Source organism: Mandrillus leucophaeus, unplaced genomic scaffold (genome assembly GCF_000951045.1).
Source record: "Mandrillus leucophaeus isolate KB7577 unplaced genomic scaffold, Mleu.le_1.0 Scaffold4, whole genome shotgun sequence".
Classification (NCBI taxonomy): Eukaryota; Metazoa; Chordata; class Mammalia; order Primates; family Cercopithecidae; genus Mandrillus; species Mandrillus leucophaeus.
In genome coordinates, this window is record NW_012104253.1 from 433,484 (window position 1) to 446,041 (window position 12,558).

Consider the following 12,558-nt stretch of genomic DNA (forward strand, 5'->3'; position numbering starts at 1 on the left):
AAAAAAACAACAAGAATGCACCCAAAGCCAAGGAATGTATAAACAGATTCTAAAAATCATAGAGAAATACAAGTTAAAACCACAATGTAGTATCACATTAGGCCTGTTAAATAGGGAAAAATTAGAAAGCTCTGAAATGTTGGCAGAGAAACGGGAATACAAAAACCGTGGTGCACTACTGATGGAAGCAGCCATCTAGAAGAACAATCTGACATTTCCTGTGACCCAGCAAGTCCATTCCAAGCTATACATCCCAAAGAAACTCTTACATTGCTCCATAAGGGGACATGCATGAAGATGTTGAAGCATTTTTTTTGTGGTGACAGAGTTGGAGAAAATTAACATGTGCACCTCTGGCAAGCAGACTGGTAAAATGTTGTAGATGCATACATCTCACTGCTATTCAGCAGTTAGATGCAATATATTAAGTGCACAGATGAGACATATGCAATATTTACATAAAGTAACAAACATACCAAAATAAACTATGTAAGAACACATACACATACTAAACACATTAAAACAGTAACATGGGATGGAGGGTAAGAGAAATGACATATGGGGATTAACAGGAATAGATAAAACAAGAAGATAGTCTCACATGGACCAAAGATAATGTGACTCTTCACAGCTGAATTTATGAGAAAGCATCTAAGAATATGAATAGGAAGGGGGAACTGTTATTGTCCCATAAATACAGTAAAATCTGTTTCACTTTTGAATAAAATAATTGTTACTGGTGTAGTAGGTGAACTAATGTAATATGGTGAAAAATAATTTACTTTTCTAATCCTTAGAATAAAAAACTTGTAAGGCACAAGTTGTAGCTAAAAAAATGTTGATTCAGGCCGGGTGTGGTGGCTCACACCTGTAATCCCAGCACTTCGGGAGGCCAAGGCAGGCGGATCATAAGGTGAGGAGTTCAAGATCAGCCTGGCCAATATGGTGAAACCCCATCTCTACTAAAAGTACAAAAATTAGCCAGGCGTGGTGGCGGGCGCCTGTAGACCCAGCTACTCAGAAGGCTGAGGCAGGAGAATCGCTTGAACCTGGGAGGTGGAGGTTGTGGTGAGCCGAGATCGGGTCACTGCACTCCAATCTGGGCGACAGAGTGAGACTCCGTCTCAAAAAAAAAAAAAAAAAAAAGAAAAGAAAAGTTGATTCAGTAACTTTCAGCTAGTCAACTATATGGTAGGCATTATCAGGGAATAAAAGAAATAGAAAACTGTGGTGTCAAACCTTCAAGGCACTCACAATACACATGGGGCGCTAACAGGGGAACAGTAACTGAAACAAGGGGCAATTCCTGCCCCATGAGAAAATCAGAGTGAATACTCCAATGCTGTCCAATAGGTGTATAATGTGACATACATATGTAATTTTCAATTTTCTAGTAGCTCCATTGAAAACTGTAAAAAGAAACATATTTAATATGTTAAATTAATTTGAATACCATTTTATTTAATTCAATATATCCCCCAATATTTCAATGCATAATATAAAAAGGCTTTATATCCTATTTTTGAAATACTGTCTTTGAAGTCTGGTTTATCTTTCACACTTACGGAACGCCTTAATTCAGACTAACCATGTTTCAAGTGCTTGGCAGCCCTGCGTGTGGCTAGTCGCTACTGTGCTGGATACTGCAGCTCTAGGCACCCAAAGGACATGATCACATTTGGGTGAGAAAAAGGAAAAAAGGTACTCCAAGACGTGAAGGGATGGAGTCTTCAAAGGGCAAGTAGAAGAATTCTTATGACAGATGAAGGTCATCTCAGGCCAGGCACCATCCAAGAAGAGGTAAGAAAGCTTGGGGGAAAGGGGAAAATGCTACTCTACTACAACAACCCACCATTAGCCAAATTTACTGCCAAGTTTTCAAGAAGTCTATCAATCTTAGTTTGTTATTTATAATAACAAGTACTAGCTAAATTTTAAAGACACGTATTGACATATGTAAATACCTAATCCATGTCTGGTTATAAAATCATGGCTGCATTTACCTCCCCTCCCTCTCCAAACTCCATTAAAATGAAAGTAAAGGAAAAAATATAAGGCATAAGGAAAAAAGCCACAAGACAAAGAAAACAGAAGTGATGACAGATATACTTTCGGAAACTAAAAGAAGAAGGAAAATGACTTAACACATATAAGAAAGATTAATCCTAAGCCAGCTATAGAGATACTGGAAAATCCTGATTTGTATTATAGAACCCTTAAAAGGTTCAGGAACTGGTGGTACCAAGAACCTCTAGAAGTGTGAGTGAAGTAAGCCTGAAACAAGAAGATCTGTCAGTTTGTTAAATAACAGACCCCCTGGGTCTCCTCTCCTACTCTGGCAAAAAACCGGAGGTTCTTTAGAAAGGGCAAAATGGAAAGTCTCTGGGCTTGGGAACACAGGGCACAACTGAGGGGAGGGACATTGAAAACAAGTAGAGAAAGCAGAAAGCCACAGACCTTTCTTTCTGCGCTCTCCCCTGACTCAGCTCCCGGGAACATGGGCATTCTGTGCTTGCCCAGGCCAAGTGATAAGACAAAATATACCGGTATCAAGAGCTCCACAAAGAAGTAACAGTGTGCCCCACTGTTGTATTCAAGATCCATCCAAATGCACAAAACTTCCAATCAGCCTTAAATAAACGCAGAAAAATAAGCAAGACTCAAAATAGCATTATCTCTCTCCAAATCAGAGTGTCAGATGCTATATAAGACAAAAAACAAAATTCTGAGGAAAAAGGATATTCAGTCTAGAATTCTATATGCAGCCAAAATAGCAATCAAGTATGAGAACAGAATAAAGATGTTTGCAGATATGAAAGGATTTTAAAAATTTACCTCCCAGCAACTTTCTCAGAAAATCACTGGAGGAACTGCTGCAATGAAACCTGGGAGTGAACCAAAGGGAAGAAAATAGGATCCAACAGGAAAGGCAAAGGGAATCCCTAGGATACGAGTGAAGGGAGATCTCAGGATGACAACTATGCAGCAGAACAGACAGCTAGAACACAAGGCCAGCCTGACAGAGATGAAAGTGACAGAATGCCTGATGAATCTGACCACAGAGGAGACTGAGAAAGCGAAAAGTCATAAAAATCCAAGCAAACAAAAACACCAAGAAAAAACTTGAGATGATGTTATTCTCTGATTAAAAAAAACAAAAAACAAAAACATGAGGCATAGCCAAGTGAATTTATTTGTCCACAGTTACTTAAATCTCAAGACCAGTTTCAAATTCCAGTCTAAAAATAAAACTCTAAATTCTACCTTCTCCTTGTATATGTTGTTCCTTCTTTTTTGCTCCATATCTTATGAGGTCCATTCTACCTCTTTAGAATCTTTATCTCAATCAGTCTTAGGCTCTCATTTTTGTCTTCCACTTTCAAGCCCAGACTCTTTCCACCACACATCCCTTCAGGAAAGTAGTGTAAGATTATGGCCAGGCTCTGTGGCTCATGCCTACAATCCTAGCACTTTGGGAGGCTGAGGCGGGTGGTCACTTGAGGTCAGGAGTTATAGAACTGACTGGCCATGTTGAAACCCCATCTCTACTAAAAATACAAAAATTAGCCGGGCGTGGTGGCGGATGCCTGTAATCCCAGCTACTCGGGTGGCTGATGCAGAAGAACTGCTGGAACCCAGGAGACGAAGGTTGCGGTAAGCCAAGATCATGCCATTGCACTCCAGCCTGGGCAACAAGAGTGAGACTCCATCATAAAAAAAAAGAAAAAAGACTAGGGTTATGTAAAATTCTAGAAACAAAACCTGTGAATTCAACTTCTCTGATTTCATATTAAATTCTATCAATACAGATTTTTGTGTGAAATGTCCATACACAAACCCCACAATATTTAGGTCCAACCAAAAGCAACTGCTTATCAATAAGAAATACAGAAAAAACACCTGCTTTGTTTGAGCTTCGACACTGAACTCCAAGGTCCCACATAACCCACAGAAACAATGTCTTATCTAGTGTACACAGAAGTACACAAGACTAACCACAGTTGAGCAGCTTGAATGGCTAGAGTGCAGTGCTAGCGAACTCTAGGCTGAAGATAAAGTTGGATGCCCCCCCATCTCCAAAAAAAGGCCTTTTCTTTCAAAGCCAACTTCTGCCCTTCCAATTGCTCTGTACAAGCAGGTGCAGATGGGTCAGTACAAATTCCTTAATTACTTTTGCAGACCAACTCCAAGCACAACCTTTAACTTCTGTGTGAGACAGGACATTAAAGCTTCCCAGGTAAGAGATTTATTTTCTCCTTCAGGTTTAATTTGAAATTTTAAAATGGAAATGAGACAAATGAATTTTCTGCTTCAGTACTCCCAGTGGTGATCAGAGGGTGCTGCATTCCCTGACCCCTTTTTCTTTTTTAACCAAAGCCACAAGTCATGGAACATTCCCTGACTCTCACTAGGAATTTGTTGCAGCCCAGGAACAAATTCCAGGCATAAAATCTGGCTATATTTTAGAATAATAAAATGCAGGCCGAGCGCAGTGGCCCAAGCCTGTAATCCCAGCACTTTGGAAGGCCAAGGCAGGTGAATCACCCAAGGTGAGGAGTTCGAGACCAGCCTGGTCAACATGGTGAAACCCCATCTCTACTAAAAATACAAAAAATTAGCTGGGCATAGTGGTGCGTGCCTATAATCCCAGCTACTCAGGCTGGGTGGCGGAGGTTGCAGTGAGCGGAGGTCACAAGATTGCACTCCAGCCTGGGCAACAAGAGCGAAACTCTGTCTCAAAAAAAAAAAAAAAAAAAAAAAAGGTAATAAAATGCAGAACAATCCTCTTTGAAATCAAATAGTTACTATTAATTTTTATTAGGTATAAGCCTCTATGTAATTACAATGTAAATCATACACCATGTAAGTCTAAGAAAGTTACAATGTATATATCATAAGCTACATAACTGAAATGACCAAAATTCTACTTACTGCAAATTTCAACCTTTACCTAATTTACATATATAAGATAAGGATGCTCAAATTAAGTCTATAAGATCTTTCCCTAAAAGCTCTGACTAAATATTTTCATGAATTCTTCAGAGATCAACTTTTTTCTCTTTCTTGTTTTAAGACACAGTTTTACCATGTTGTACCAGGTGGACAAGTGCTGTCCAGGTGGACTGGCCTCAAGTGATCCGCTGGCCTCAGCCTCCTGAGTCCTGAAATTACAGGTCACCTTTTTTCTGATAAGGCCCAAACAGCTTGATTCAACAGGTTATGCTTAGAAGTTAAAAAGCTGATTACGCCGGGGGCACGGTGGCTCACACCTGTAATCCCAGCACTTTGGGAGGCTGAGGAGGGAGGATCATGAGGTCAGGAGTTCGAGATCAGCCTGCCAACATGGTGAAACCCCGTCTCTACTAAAAATACAAAAAAATTAGCCAGGCATGATAACAGGCACCTGTAATCCCAGCTACTCAGGAGGCTGAGGCAGGAGAACTGCTTGAACCCGGGAGGCGGAGGTTGCAGTGAGCCGAGATCATGCCATTGCACTCCAGCCTGGGTAACAAGAGTGAAACTCCGTCTCAAAAAATAAAATTTAAAAATTAGCTGGGCTTGGTGGCGGCTGCCTATAATCCTAGCTACTCAGGAGGCTGAGGCAGGAGAATCGCTTGAACCCAGGAGGCAGAGGTTGCAGCAAGCCGAGATCGTGCCACTGTACACCAGCTCAGGCGACAGTGCGAGACTCCGCCTCAGGGGAAAAAAAAAAGCTGATTAAATAAAACCATATTACATATTTTAAATGAGATACTCTATACTGATATACAGTTAAGTGATCATCAAATGGCAACTATTGCTGTTTTCCACAACCACACTTTTTAATAAACAGCCAGTTTTTTTTAAACTCACGGAACCTGAAAACTCAATTAAATGGTCTGGAAATCTCCCTTTGATAGTCACAGTACAATCTCAAAGGAGTATAGTTTAGTCAGTAAGACTTCACTGAACAGTAAGGCAGTGATTTTTTTTTCCTTAATAAATAAACATCAGAAATTCCTGCTATAGTGATTCTTAAGAGTGGTCCTTGGACCTGCAGCATCAACATCACCTGGCAACTTGTTAGAAATTCCAATTCTATGGGTAAAATCAAGGTCTAGGGGTAGGGCCCAGCGATCAGGGTTCTAAAGCCCCTTCAGGTGATTCTAATGTTTGTTTAAGTTTGAGCGTTACAGACTAGCTTCACAAAGCTCAGGCTGCTTTGTTCCGCAAGGAGCAGGAAATCCTAAAGAGCGGGAATGCTGTATGTCCCAGGTACATGGCTTCTACAGCACCTAGCACAGTATCATACACACGGTAGGCATTCATACTTGCTGAACAGGTTATTCAGTCTCACATAACCAATGGCTGATTAGACAACAGCATTACCAGTTTCACAGATGTCAGAAATTTGGGGGACTATTTGTGTTAACTAATAATAAGAACACGATGCACACATATCAGTAGCTGTTAAATAACTTCACTGGGAAAGCCCTGGGTCTCTGGTACTTTGGCCAATAATGTTACCAGGCTTACAAAGTGTCATATCCTTTGAAATTAAGGTGAAAAAAATGTTTCTCATTTTGCCAGTATAGAAAAAGGATGTATCCATGGCTCCATAAAACTACAGAACATAAACTGAAATGCAAACTGCTTGGTTGCCTTTAAAAAGCATATTTTGACTGGGCACAGTGGCTCATGCCTGTAATCCTAGCACTTTGGGAGGTCAAGGCAGGCGGACCACCTGAGGTCAGGAGTTCGAGAACAGCTTGGCCAACATGGCAAAATCCCATCTCTACTAAAAATACAAAATAAAATAAAATAAATTAGCCAGGCATGGTGGTGGGCACCTGTAATCCCAGCTACTCAGGAGGCTGTGGCATGAGAATCACTTGAACCCAGGCGGCAGAGGTTGGCAGTGAGCCAAGATTGCACCATCGCACTCCAACCTGGGTGACAGAGCAACACTCCATCTCAATTTAAAAAAAAAAAAAAGCATATTTGACTTATCAGCCAACTCTAATGTATGAATTCAAGCTGGATTCTAATTTGAACAGAGTTTAAAAATCAGAAATGTGAGAAAATTTAAACACTGCATATGTGATATTAAGAAAATATGATAAAGGTATTGCTTTTATGTTTCTTAAAACAGGCTTTATCTCTTTTAAAACCTCTAGAGAGGAAATGATACTGCATTTGCTTCTTAATTTATAAATGAAATAAGACTGGCCACTGAGCTGCGCTGTGGAGTATATGGGGGCTAAGTACATACCAGGATTTCTCAACCCTGGCACTACTGACATTTTAGGCTGGATAATTCTTTCTTGTGGAAGGCTGTCCTATGTACTGTAAAATGTTTAGTAGCATTTCTGGTCAGTCAAACCTCTCTCTAGTTGTGATAACCAAAAATGTCTTTAGACATTGTCAAATGTCCACTAGAGGGCAAAATCACGCTGTGGTTGAGAAGCATTGATAAATAACATTCTATTTGTTTAAATTTTCCTATAATAAAACACTTTAAAAAATAGTTTTGACTGAGTGTGGTGGCTCATACCTGTAATTCCAGTGCTTTGGGAGGCTGGGACAGGAGGAATGCTTGAGCCCAGGAGTTAGAGACCACCTTGGACATATAGGGAGATCCTATTTCTACGAAAAAATTAAAAATTAGCCCTGCAAGTGGTAGGGCACACATGTAGTGCCAGCTACTCGGGAGGCTGAGTTGGAAGGATTGCTTGAGCCCAAGAGGTCAAGGCTACAGCAAGCTGTGATTGCTCCACTGCACTCCTGCCTGGGTGACAGAGCGAGATACTGTCTCAAAATAAAAATAAAATCTACAGCAACCTTGTCCAACCCACGGTCCAAGGGCTGCATGCAGCCCAGCACCGCTTTGAAAGTGACCCAACACAAATTCACAAACTTCGTTAAAACAGCAATTTTTTTTAAGCTTATCAGCTATCGTTAGTATTAGTGTATTTTATTTGTGGCCTAAGACATTCTTCTTCCAATGTGGCCCAGAGAAGCCAAAAGACTGGACACCTCTGATCTACAAGCTTAAAAAAAAAAGTTTTAGAAATACTCTGTGTACAGGTACAACTACATCTCCTTATGGAGCCTAAGCTAGAGATGTGGGGCCCAGTAGAGGCTTTGCTATTAAATATTTAATGGTCTCCTGTCATTGGTAGCAGCCTTTGTCACCTCGCAGAGTCTCAGCATCCTCACTGGATTAGATTGAGTAGTTCTTCTGAGCTATAACACAATGTGGCAACAGCGAACTTTTTTTTTTTTTTGAGACGGAGTCTCGTTCTGTCGCCCAGGCTGGAGTGCAATGGCTCAATCTCAGCTCACTGCACTCTCCGTCTCCAGGGTTCAAGCAATCCTTCTGCCTCAGGCTCCCAAGTGCTGGGATTACAGACGCCTGCCACTGCGCCCGGCTAATTTTTGTATTTTTAGTAGAGACAGGGTTTTGCCATCTTGGTCAGGCTGGTCTCGAACTCCTGACCTCAGGTGATCCACCTGCCTCGGCCTCCCAAAGTGCAGAGATTACAGGTGTGAGCCACCACACCTGGCCAACAGTAAACTTTTATATACCCATTCACTAAGGGTGGACATTAACATTTGGAAATCAAACAAAAATTAGTGTATAAGGATGAAGATAATATTTATGTTGCAAATTTTTTTTTTTTTTTGAGACAGAGTCTTACTCTGTCACCCAGGCTGCAGTGCAGTGGCATGATCTTGGCTCACTGCAACCTTCGCCTCTTGTGTTCAAGTGATTCTCCCGCCTCAGCCTCTTGAGTAGCTGGGATTACAGGCATGCACCACCGCACCCAGCTAACTTATTTTTTGAGACGGACTCTTGTTCTGTCGCCCAGCCTGGAATGCAGTGGCCCAATCTCGGCTCACTGCAAGCTCCGCCTCCCGGGTTCACACCATTCTCCTGCCTCGGCCTCCCAAGTAACGGGGACTATACACGCCCGCCACCACGCCCGGCTAACTTTTTGTATTTTTAGTAGAGACAGGGTTTCACCAAGTTAGCCAGGATGGTCTCAATCTCCTGACCTCATGATCTGCCCGCCTCAGCCTCCCAAAGTGCTGGGATTACAGGCATGAGACACCGTGCCCAGTCTTTTTTTTTTTTTGTAGAGATGGGGTTTCACCACGTTGGCCAGGCTGGCCTCCAACTCCTGGCCTCAAGCCATCTGCCCACCTTAGCCTCCTAAAGTGCTGGGATTACAGGCATGAGACACCGTGCCCAGTCTTTTTTTTTTTTTGTAGAGATGGGGTTTCACCACGTTGGCCAGGCTGGCCTCCAACTCCTGGCCTCAAGCCATCTGCCCACCTTAGCCTCCTAAAGTGCTGGGATTACAGGCATGAGCCACCACACCCGGCCTGCCTTTTCTTAGTCTTGATCTAATATGTAACATTCTTGTCATAGCTATATACAATTATTTAAAATTTAAATAAGATTCCTGGGATAAGCACAATAAAAAGTATTTTTACAAAATACTAAAACATACCTATTCTAGTCACAATAGCCAAAAATGTCCATCACTGGTGAGTGGATTAAAAAAATTGTGGCACACCCAAACAAGGAAATACTAACACAGCAATAAAAAGGAATGAACTACTGATACACATTGAAATAAATCTCAAAAGTACTACGCTAAGTGAAAGAAGACACAAAAGATTATTTACTCTTGTGACTCCATTTACATAGCATCCTTGAAAAGGCAAAACCACAGGGACAGAAAGCAGATCAGTGGTTGCCCAGGGGTTGAGAAAGGGAGAAGGCACTGACTATAAAGGGCCATAAGGGAGCTTTCTGGTGATGGAAGTGTTCTACATCATGATTGTGATAGTGGTTACGTAACTATACGCTTGTCAAAACTCACCAAACTATATATTTAAAATGGATGAACATTACATCTCAACAAACCTAACTTTTTTAAGAAAAAAGCTTCTCAACAGAATGAGAGCTCCCATTCATTCTTGTACATTCACCACTCAATTGGCAGGAAGTCTAATACCTAGCCGTGCAGTAATGTAGGTAACAAAGTCTATACCTGAGTTGTAACACTGACACAAGGGCTCCACACTGTGAAAGCTACACAGTTCCTTCCAGAACATGCCAATACAAGAGTTAAAAATGTAACCGGGCATGGTAAATCAACGCAACAATGTGTAATAAACTTGATTTTAAAACAGTCAAAAATTCATTTTAAATACACTACATGGCCCGGCGTGGTGGCTCACGCCTGTGATACCAGCACTTTGGGAGGCCAAAGCGGGCGGATCACCTGAGGTCAGGAGATCAAGATCAGCATGACAAACATGGAGAAACCTCGTCTCTACTAAAAATACAAAATTACCCGGAGTGGTGGCGCATGCCTGTAATCCTAGCTACTCAGGAGGCTGAGGCAGGAGAATCACTTGAACCTGGGAGGTGGAGGTTGCAGTGAGCCGAGATCGTGCCACAGCACTCCAGTCTGAGAGACAGAGCCAGACTCCATCTCAAAAAAGAAAGAAAGAAAGAAGACCCATTTGAAATCCTTCATTATCACAAATCTGCTATGACTGTTTTCGGCTTCAGTTTAGAAAGCATGGAGCTCCTACTCTGGTTCAACGTAAAGTTTTGCTTCTCTGAGTGAATATCAATGATCAAAACTAATCAGTTGGGCACACTGGCTCACGCCTGTAATATCAGCACTTTGCGGGGCCGAGGTGGGTGGATCACATGAGGCCAGGAGTTCTAGACCAGCCTGGCCAACATGGTGAAACCCTGTCTACTAAAAATACAAAAATGCAAGCCAGGCGTGGTGGTGCATGCCTGTAATCTCAGCTACTCGGGAGGCTGAGGCATGATAATCACTTCAGCCTGGGAGGCGAAGGCTGCAGTGAGCCAAGATCGCACCACCACACTCCAGCCTGGAAGACAGTCTCAGTCTGTCTCAAAAAAAAAACAAAAAAAGGTTTCTTTAAAAGGACCATAAGAAAATAGTTCCCTGACTCACCTAGTCTAAGAGTTTCTATTACTCGCTCTTTGTATAATTTTCTAATCTCTCTCAGGTGGAGAAAGGTACACCACTGTTCTACTCACTCAGGGCTAAAGAGCATTAAATATTATACACTAATATGCTACAGGGATGTTTTAGGCTATGGTTTTACGTTTACAGATTAAATTATCAAACAGCTATCCAGCAAACAAGTGGCATTTTTGAAGATCAAAATTAAAACATTGACACCACTAGGCCGTAACATCTCAGGACATTACTGAAAGCATGAAAACACTCAAAGCAAGGAAGCATTCCCTAAGAGAAGACATTTCGTGCCAGCAATTACCTCATAACACTTTTAATGAAAGGCCAGTGAAGTTTCTTTACAAGTTATTTACTAGACGTTTTACAGAATATAGGCAACAACTAGACTGAAACACTTTCGAAGCCAGTGTTAGAGGACAGTTCAGAAAACGAAGAGTCAAACGTTTCTTCAATGGCATTTCTACTACCAGTTCTCATTCTCTAGCAAGGCTGTTCCTGGCATTTTGTAGTTTCACATGCACAAAATCAAAGGTTCCTTTTATAAAATCATAGCCTGTGAGCGCTGAAACGGACCTAAGAGCTCATCTAAGTCAACCTCTTTTTAGGAAGGAGGACAGCGAAGCCCCAGCGGGTGTCCCTCAGCTAGGCAGTGAGTGGCAGAGCACAGCTTCACTATACATCTGCTTTTCTGCTTTTTAAAATGTTTAACTCCTTCAAAAAAGATTTGTATGAAAAGGAAACTATGCCTTAATAAAGGCTGCGCGCTAGTGTTTTGGAATTCCTAAGGGGACCGCAAAGATCCCTCAGTAGACACTTAGTGACTGTGATTAAATTTAGTTCCATCTTAAAAGAACGAGACAGCCCACTTGACTCAATCGATTACTCTTAATCAGCACCAGTACATATGGTATTACTGTGATAGTCTCTCAAGAAATGCCTGACCAAGTTAAAAGCAGAGTTCGGTTAAAATAAGCACTGACCACTGCAGTGATCTGACACGCACACTTGCACAATCCATTGAGCGGCAACCCGGCCTCTCAAAGCACCGATTCGTAACGATGCAACTTATGGGCTTTACTAATCGACTAGACTGCAGGCATAATCGATATACTTCGCAGACCCGCCCGCGAACAGCGGGACAGGGCGGACTTCTGGAGGAAACGGTCCGACCTGGCTGCCTCTTGGGTGACCACGGCCTGCCCTCTATTTCCAGAGCGTTCGGGCTGGGGGGGAGCCCACCCGACTGCAAGGCACTGCCCGAGGAGCACGAAGGCCACCCCGAAGGTCCGCCAACTACAACGCCCAGGTTACTTACGTTTTCAGTGTCTCGTTCATTCACCGTTGGCAATGGGGTCCTAGTGGACATTTTACTGCACTTTAATTCTGCACAATGCGAGGGCGAAAACAAAACAGCGCAGCCCTAGGAGGCCGGCGACCAGCGTCCTCGAGTCCACGGCAGTTTCGAAGCGGCGCCGTGGGGAGGGCGGCTCCCTTCCCTCTACGGCCGTCTAGATCCCGGCCCTGGCCCGGGCCGTCCCCC

General features: G+C 42.5%; 1 protein-coding gene across 5 annotated transcripts in view; it reads right to left on the reverse strand.

Moving 5' to 3' along the window:
* The window catches only part of MARK3 (MAP/microtubule affinity-regulating kinase 3), a 116,875-nt gene extending 104,317 nt beyond the window's left edge, over positions 1 to 12,558 (reverse strand). For all 5 annotated transcript variants that reach the window (XM_011991583.1, XM_011991582.1, XM_011991580.1 and 2 more), the window contains exon 1: positions 12,334 to 12,558. In XM_011991583.1, coding sequence (XP_011846973.1) covers positions 12,334 to 12,384 — 51 coding nt within the window. In that variant the 5' untranslated portion in view covers positions 12,385 to 12,558. The remainder of the gene's footprint in view (positions 1 to 12,333) is intronic.